Genomic DNA, 9,009 nt, shown 5'->3' on the forward strand with positions numbered 1-9,009 from the left:
GGGAGGGTGAGACCCTGTCTCCTCTCACTCCGTACTCCCGTCCCTAGAAATACTTCATCGTCATGCAGAGCGTCTTCTATCCCGCCGGCCGCATCTCTGAGAGGTGAGTCGGCCTCCCAGCCCCGCCCAGAATGTACCACCTGAAGCGTCCACACTCATGGGATAGACAGTGAAAGATCGATCCCAAGATTTCTTGACGGGTGGAGACCGTGATCCCCACGACCAACGTCTCTTGAGCGCTCAAGAGGCAATGGGTGCTGTGTTGAGTCATTTGCATTCATCATCTTCCTTCCCAGAATATCTCTGAGGAGTAGGTGTCCTTATCATCCCCATTTTGTGGATGAGAAATCGAGGAGGGGAAATCTACATAGCTACTGTGCTAGATGGAGAAGGCAATGGCACACCACACCAGTACTCTTGCCTGGAAAATCCTATGGACGGAGAAGCCTGGTAGGCTGCAATCCATGGGGTCGCTAAGAGTCGGACACAACTGAGCGACTTCACTTTCACTTTTCACTTTCATGCATTGGAGAAGGAAGTGGCAACCCACTCCAGTGTTCTTGCCTGGAGAATCCCAGGGATGGTGGAGCCTGGTGGGCTGCCGTCTCTGGGGTCACACAGAGTCGGACACGACTGAAGTGAGTTAGCGGCAGCAGCAACTGTGCTAGAAGCAGGGATTCAAACCCAGCCTCTGATTGGACTCGGCCCTCTGAGCCTCCTAGTCCCCCCTCCTCTGCCACCAGAGCTCCATATTGGTGCTCCCGCAGGGGCTGCAGACCTCCCACAGGCCCTTGTGGTTCTGTGAGTAGTGTGGGCCCACTCTGTCGGATACCCCAAGGATGACAAGGTGCCAAGAGGCAGGCACAGGTAGGGGGAAAGGCTGGACTGGTGTTCAGCCTGAGTTGGAATCCCTGCTCTGCCCTTTAGTCACTGTGTGGTCTTGGGCAAATTGAAAAACCCCTCTGAGGTTTTTTCTTCATCTCTAACAAGGGAACGATAATGGACTGGGGTTGTGCTGAGAATCTGAACAGTCCCCCTGTGGCTGCTCTTGTTTCTTATTACCTTGTGAGCTTTTCCGTGTGTCTCAAGTCCATATAAAGTGGAATTCTGTCTTGTAGCTCAGCTGGTAAAGAATCCACCTGCAATGCGGGAGACCTGGGTTCAATCCCTGAGTTGGGAAGATCCCCTGGAGAAGGGAAAGGCTACCCACTCCAGTATTCTGGCCTGGAGAATTCCATGGACAGTCCATGTGGTCGCAGAGTCAGACACGACTGAGCGACTTTCACTTTCACTTTCTGTCTCCCCAACCCCTTACCTCCAGGTATGACATCAAGGGCTGCGAGGTGAGCCGTTGGGTGGAGCCCGCCCCTGAGGGCAGCGTCCTTGTTCTGGTGCTGAAAGACCTCAACTTTCAGGGCAAGACCATCAATCTGGGTGAGCCATAGAGCAGTCACTGCCTGCTCTTCCTCTGTTTAGGGTGAAGTTAGAAGGGTGTCCTTGGCATTATCCTCTGCCCGAGTCATTAACAGTCTAGATTCTGGAGTCAAGTGGAGAATCCTAGCTCCGTGACTCTCTAGCTAGGTGACCAAGGCAAATTACAGATGAGTTTGCCCATCTGTGAATTGGGACAGTAATGTCTCCTGCCCTCCCGGGGCAGGTGCGTGTGGAGCCCGCAGCACCTTGCCCGGCACCCGACGAGCACTCAGGTGGGGGCACTGATGCTCCGGCAGGGCCCCAGAGGAGCTGGTTCCTCCGCCAGATGGAATTGGACACCGCCTTCCTCCGGGAGCTCAACGTACTGGATTACAGCCTTCTGATGGCCTTCCAGCGTCTTCATGAGGATGAGAGGGGTCCAGGCAGTAGCCTTATCTTCCGCACAGCCAGGTGGGCCCCCTAGAGGCAACAGCAAGAATGAAGTGATGAGAGCATGGAAAAGACAGATGGTGTGGTGGGAGAAACAACACAGGCAAAGGTTCAAAGACTGGAAAGTGCAGTATTTGTGTGTTTGTGTGTACGTGTGTGGTGGGAGGGGATGGGGGTGGGGGGGCGGAGGAGGGGAGTGGAGAGCTGGAGAAGCCTGGCCAGCAGGGATAGTGGGCACAGGTGGATCACAGCAGGGGAAAGACCAGGTGAGATCCAGTTGGATGAGGGCTTCAGTGTTGAAGAATCTGCCCATTTTCCAGAAGGGGATGTGGAGTCATTGACGATTTCAGACCTACTTCACTTTTGCCTTAGAAAGAGCCCTTGCCCCCTGACCTGGTCACTCCACTTCGAGGACCCTGAAGTCATCGCCTCTGGCACCATCATCATGGTGCCTTCCTCTGCATGCAATCAATCTCGCATGCTGACAATGAGGTTTTGGTTTTGAGAGGATGGGTTCATTCCCATTTTAGAGATGTGAAAACTGAGCCTCAGAGGGAGGAAATGAAGTTGTAGAATGACTTTTGAGGATTCATGTTAGTACTTGGTTAGTTACTTGGCTTTCAGTCCTCCAAGGCCCACTTTTGTAGTTGAACAGAATTACTCAGGGCTGCCCTGGCAGTTCGGTGGTAAAGAATTTGCTTGCAGTGCAGGAGAGCTGGATTCAATCCCTGGCCTGGGAAGATCCCCTGGAAAAGGGCGTGGCACCCCACTCCAGTACTCTTGCCTGGAGAATCCCATGGACAAAGGAAGCTAGTAGCCTGCAGTCCATGGGGTCGAAAAGAGTCGGACACGACTGAGCTACTAACACTTTCACTTTCGCTTTTCAGAAATATTTAGGCATTAAGATAGGCCCTTCTTGGAAATAAGAAAGGAAATAAGTTCATTGATTTGTTGGGTGGACAAATGTAAAGTGATGTCCACTCACCCAGCCTCCAGCCCCACTCTTTGGAGGAAGACCTTCCAATGGGTGATCTTGGGCACAACCCAAGGTAATGGCTCCCCATGAAACCTGTGGCTTGGTGGACACATCCTGATCAGGTAGTGGAATGCCCACCATGGGATACAGATTCCCCCAAGTCTGCCTATCCAAGCTAGAGTAAACCCAAGTTTGCATACAGTGGTTGTTATTCTATTGAAGTTTTCCAAGCTGGCTGGTAAATGGCCATAGCCCCGCTTCCACCCAGTTCTGAGCCCCTCATTCAGAACCTACCATCCCCAGGTTAACCCTGCCACTGCAGAAAGTACCAGTATTCTGTCCAGGCTCCCAGACCACTCTGTTCGGATTGGTTGGTGCCTGGGGTGGAAGGGAGCTTTCTTTGATTGGCTTATTTCCCCCCAAGACCTGGGCAGGGCAGGAATAAAGCCCCCAGTGACCCCCTGACCCCCTACTCTCCAAGTTGCACCATCACAAGAGGACAAAGTTAGGGAATTGAGCCTTCTCTGGCTTGGATTGTGGGCCCCCGCCAGAGGGATCTTCTGATTTGGAATACAATTTGGGGCAAAAAGACACACATCCGCAAACTTGGGTTGGACCTTTTTCTGCAGGGTTTCAACTCTGCCACTCTAAAACGTTCAGGGTTGGACGACCCCGAACAGCAGTTTTGGAAATACCTGTGTATGGTGTGGTGTGTGCACGCTCAAACTGTCTGACTCTTTGCAACCCCGTGGACTGTAGCCCGCCTGGCTCCTCTGTCCATGAAATTTTCCAGGCAAGGATACTGGAGTGGGTTACCATTTCCTTCCAGGGGATCTTCCTGACCCAGAAATCGAACCCGTATCTCCTGCATTGCAGGCAAATTCTTTACTGTTTGGGCCATCAGGGAAGCCCACCCAAATATGGGACTTACCCAAAGTGATGTGGCACTTAAATGTAGAGCCAGAGTCTGTGTGACCCAAGTGCTGGATATCAGCGCTATCCAGTAGAAAGTTAATACTAGCCACACAGGTAGTTTTAAATGTTCTAGTAGCCTCATTTTAAAGAGTAAAAAGAGGGACTTCCCTGGCAGTCCAGTGGTTAAGACTTTGCCTTCTAATTCAGGGAGTGCAGGTTCGATACCTGGTGGGGGAACTAAGATTCCACATGCCTTTAAACAAAAAGCAATAATGTAACAAATTCAACAAAGACTTTAAAAAATCTTAATAAATAAAAATAAAAAGAAATAGGTAAAAATAATTTTAATAGCATATTTCCCTTACTTCATACATCCAAACTTTGATCCTTGCATCATCTAATCAATGTAAACATTTATATCTTACATTCTTTTTCTCATACTATCTTGGAAATTCAGTATTTTTTTTCCTTTTTTTTCAGTATGTATTTTACACTAACCACGCATCTGGGGCCATACGTGGCTAGCTGGTGGCTGCATAGCATGCAGCTCAGCTTTTAGCCTGTCAATTGCAATTCATTCAGCCGCCCAGTTTATCTGACATCAGGCCAGGGCACACGGGAGGGGTGGGGATGACCCAGGGGCAGTCTGGCCCAGGCTGACAGGGTCCATTGACTGGGGGTCCTCGGAGGAGACAGTTACCTCACCCCCCTGTCGGCCCCCAGGTCTATACGAGGGGCGCAGAGCGCCGAGGAGTCGGGAGCCCAGAACCGGCGGCTGCTGCCCGACGCCCCCAACGCCCTACACATCGTGGACGGGCCGGAGCATCGCTATTTCCTAGGCCTGGTGGACCTCACCACGGTCTACGGGCTCCGCAAGCGGCTGGAGCAACTGTGGAAGACGCTGCGCTACCCAGGCCGGACCTTCTCAACCGTCAGCCCGGCTTGCTACGCCCGTCGCCTCTGCCAGTGGGTGGAGGCGCACACCGAGTGACCGGCGCCCAGCCGCTCTCTCCCCGTCTGGACAAATGGGACCACGCCGGGAACGCGGGTTCCAGCCTGGCCCCGGGCAGCGGGTCGGGCTCCCCTCGCCTGCCATTCCTCCGGTTGGCCTCCAGAGGGCGGCATCCCCTAACTAATATTATGAACTCATTTTGCTGGGGAATGTTGTGCCTGATTGTGCCAGGGACTCCCCTAACGTGAGATTATTTAATCCTCAAAAAGAGAAAGAAAAAAAAAAGCTATTATTCTTTTTTACAGACCATGAAATGAAGGCTCAGGGGGTGAAGGGACTGAGCAAAATCATTCAGCAATAAATGCGAGAACCAGGACTCAACTATGCCTTTTGAACTCAGGAGCTGTATTCTTATTGATCAGCTCCCACAGTCCTGTCCTCACTGGGGAAGCGGGTGGCTGAAACCTCCAAGTCCAGCCTCTTCGTCGTCCAGATGGGGAAACTGAGGCCCAAAGACTTTAAGGGACTCATGCACGGGTAAGTGGATGAGTCCCAATACCCGCTCCGCCCCCAACCCAGGCTCAAGCAGGATCCACTGGCCTCCCTCTGGGGTGGGCCCCCTATATCCTGCACAGGTGGGAAGAAGTGGGGCATTGGGGGGGGGTGCTTCAGCTCTAGGTAACATTAGACTGGGGTCCATTATTGATCTTGAGTAAGTTCTGCCCTCCTCTGGGAGTCACTTTAATCACCTGTGAAATGGGAGCAGAGGTTGGTGGTCAGTCTGAGGGACCTGGACGCACAGACATCACCGGAGCAGAGAAGGAAATTGCCTGCATAGCCCCTGATCATTCCTTCTCCCTCCTCCAAGAAACTTCAGCCCTACCTCTGACCCCAGTCCAGTTCGACCATGCCCAAGGGAGCCCTTCCTCTAGAGCTTCTCTGTGGCCTGGCTGTGTGACCAGGAAAAGGTGCTAAACCTCTCTGTGCCTCAGTGGTCTAATTTTGCAAATGGAAATATTTAACTCATTAAATGTTTATTGAGCACCTGCTATGTGGCAGGCCCTCTGCCGGGGGAATGGGGACCTCGGGTGGAGCGAAATGCAGAGATTCTTCCTCTGAAGAACTCACAGTGTGTGTGGGGGGGAACAGTGACAAAAGCCACGTGTGACAAAGCCTCGTGAAGCAACATGGGGCCATGGCGCTTAGGGAAGGAGCCCCTATCTAGTTATTTGATGGGAAGGGGGGCTCTAACCTCTAAACAGAGACCAGAAGAATCAGATGCAGCTCTGGCAGTGGCAGGGGGATGGGGGTGTGTCCCAAGCTAAGGACAAAGCAAAGATCTGGGGTAAGAGAGAGCTTGGCATTTGAGAGAAAGAACTATTTCACTGCGGTCGGAGTTTGAGGGTGGGGTGACAGTGTGGTGGTGGGGGAGCTTTGTGGGCCAATCGCTGGTCCCTGGGGCCGGATGATTCCAGACCTTGGGAAAGTCACTCAGTGACTCAACGCTGCCATTGCATTGGCCATAACAGAAAACAAGGAAAGACGGCTGGTGGGGGAAGGGAGAGGAAAAGGAAATCTTAGGCTGCAGGGCTGGAGCCGGGGCTCCTGGAATATATACGTAATTGACGTCATCCCTTGCTGTTTGGGTGACCCTGGGTGATTACTCAACTTTTCTGAGCCGGCACAAACCACGGAGCACTTCTTATTCTGGCTCAGCAGGAAGTTGAGACACAGACTGCGTTAAGGTCATCACTAGGAAGGTGGGTGGGTCGTGGAAACTCTGGTGGAAGGGCAGCACGGCAGGAAACAGGGCCTGAAAGGAAGTGGCCTGTCTAAGGTCTCACGAGGCACAGGACTCCTGGCTCTTCTAACTGGCTCAAGCAACACATTATCTAGCACTGTGTGTGTGCTGGACACCGTGCCGGTGTCGGAAATGCTCTAAGAACATGACTGGCCTGGCTGCCCACACAGAGATTAGAGGCTAGTGGGCAGGTGGACCATAAACAAGACAATGAATTAATACACAGTGTTATTTCAGAGTGTGACAAGTCCTCTGAAAAAAATGAATCCAGTTGGGACAAGAGGGATGGGGGTGTGGTATCAGAGGGGTTGACAAGGGCCTTCTAAGGAGGTGATATTTGAGCTGAATGACTAGAAAGAGCTGGCCATGTGAATACAGAAGTCCAGGTTGAGGATACACCAAGTGCAAAGGTCCTGAGGTAGGAACAAGTTCAATGCAATTGGAGATTGAAACGGCAGTCAGGGTGGGTGGACAGCGATTAGGAAGGAGGCAGGAGTTCAGAGTATGCAGGGCCTCACAGATCAGGGTGAGGAGACAGGACTTTTGCAGGGTTGAACAGAAGAGCTTCACCTGAGGCGGCAGGACTTGCCAGTGTCAGTTCCTCTGTGGATGTACGCTCCTCCTCTGCTCTGGGAGCCCAGGACCGTGGTGTGTGTCCCTGTCCCCATGCAGTCTTAGCAAGGCAGGCTATGCCTCTCTGCGGAAGGAATCGTCACTTCACCAGCCATTGTGGGTGATGAGTGAATCCATAGGAACATCTCATCATTTTCTTCCCCTTGGAGTTGGGGCCACGGAGAGAGACTGAACTTAGGTGTGCCCAGGTTAGGGGGAGGCAACACAAGGAAGGCTTGTGCTCAAAGGATGCCCTGGGAGCAGGGTCGCTTCAACATCAGCCCTTCCAATAGGATGAAGAGCAGCATGGAGGTCTAGTCACCGGCTTCGGGGAATTTGGCTTTGCATGTGGGCTTCCCAGGTAGTGCTAATGGTAAAGAACCCGCCTGCCGATGCAGAAGATGCAGGTTCAGTCCCTGGGTTGGGAAGATCCCCTGGAGGAGAGCATGGCAACCCATTCCATATCCTTGCCTGGAAAATCTCTCATGGACAGAGGAGCCTGGTGGACTACAGTTACTGGGGTCGCAAAGAATCAGACATGACTGAAGTGACTTAGCACACACACACATGGAGTGGAGAGCCCTGGAAAGTTGCTGAACTGGGTGCAGGTACCCAACACAGATACCTTGCTATTGTATCCACATCAGAACCTCTTAGAAAAAGGAAAATAGAGTTTGAGATAGGACCAGAGCAGGAGCCCAGGCTTTTACAGTGTGACTTCTTTTGTTACTGTGTTTCCTCCTCATCTTGCATGAAACTCATAGGATTTAAACTTAGTAATTCAAGATGGAGTCACAGTGGCCAATGTGAACTTCCATATTAGTTGTTGTGAACTGTCCATTACAGGACTGTGAGTGTCTGAGTGTGATAAATTAACATTGTCGCTTTGGGGTCTTCCTTGGAGGTCCAGCAGTTAAGATTCTATGCTTTCCCTGCAGAGGGTGAAGGTTTGATCCCTGGTGGGGGAACTAAGATCCTGCATACCATGTAGTGTGGTCAAAAAAAAAAAAAAATAGTGTTGCTTTAGATAAGAGATTTGTTTGGTTCCTCAGAAAGACTCTACTGGCACCGAGACTGATAGAGACTAAGACTCCTTGGGGGCATAACTGTTACCCCCTATAGGCAGATCCTTTAAAATGAGACCACAGTGCTAAGTGACTTGAAGGCTCTTTGCTGGAGGACTCCCCGCTGCTGTTCCAGATGGATGCTCTGTTGGAGCAGAAGGTGACTTCCTATCATGTCTGTCATGAGACTGGTTCAGCTGAACCAAAACCTGCTGCTCACTGGTGCTGAGATGGGATCTTCCCAGACTTCTTCTTGGACTAGTCTGTTACCCCCCTTTCTATTTTCCCTACTTTGACTAACCTGTGTTGCCTGCTTTTGTTGTTGTTCAGTCAGTAAGTCATGTCCTACTCTTTGTGACCCCATGGTTACCAGGCTTCCCTGTTCTTCATCATCTCCCGGAGTTTGCTCAAACTCATTTCCATTGAGCTGGTAATGCCATCCAACCATCTCCTCTGTCATTCCCCTTCTCCTCCTGCCTTCAATCTCTCATCATTCAGTTCAGTTCAGTTCAACCGCTCAGTTGTGTCTGACTCTTTGTGACCCCATGAATTGCAGCACGCCAGGCCTCCCTGTCCATCACCAACTCCCGGAATTTGCTCAAACTCATGTCCATCGAGTCGGTGATGCCATCCAGACATCTCATTCTCTGTCATCCCCTTCTCCTCCTGCCCCCAATCCCTCCCAGCATCAGAGTCTTTTCCAATGAGTCAACTCTTTGCATGAGATGGCCAAAATACTGGAGTTTCGGCTTTAGCATCATTCCTTCCAAAGAACACCCAGGACTGATCTCCTTTAGGATGGACTGGTAGGATCTCCTTGCAGTCC

General features: G+C 51.5%; 1 protein-coding gene across 1 annotated transcript in view; it reads left to right on the top strand.

Moving 5' to 3' along the window:
* Positions 1–5,082, top strand: part of PIP5KL1 (phosphatidylinositol-4-phosphate 5-kinase-like 1) — a 9,397-nt gene extending 4,315 nt beyond the window's left edge. The window contains exons 7-10 of the mRNA XM_010856876.1: positions 48–103; positions 1,322–1,434; positions 1,731–1,884; positions 4,478–5,082. Coding sequence (XP_010855178.1) covers positions 48–103; positions 1,322–1,434; positions 1,731–1,884; positions 4,478–4,745 — 591 coding nt within the window. The 3' untranslated portion in view covers positions 4,746–5,082. The remainder of the gene's footprint in view (positions 1–47; positions 104–1,321; positions 1,435–1,730; positions 1,885–4,477) is intronic.
* The last annotated feature ends 3,927 nt before the right edge of the window (positions 5,083–9,009 follow it).

Source organism: Bison bison, unplaced genomic scaffold (assembly GCF_000754665.1).
Source record: "Bison bison bison isolate TAMUID 2011002044 unplaced genomic scaffold, Bison_UMD1.0 scf7180017864375, whole genome shotgun sequence".
Lineage (NCBI taxonomy): Eukaryota > Metazoa > Chordata > Mammalia > Artiodactyla > Bovidae > Bison > Bison bison.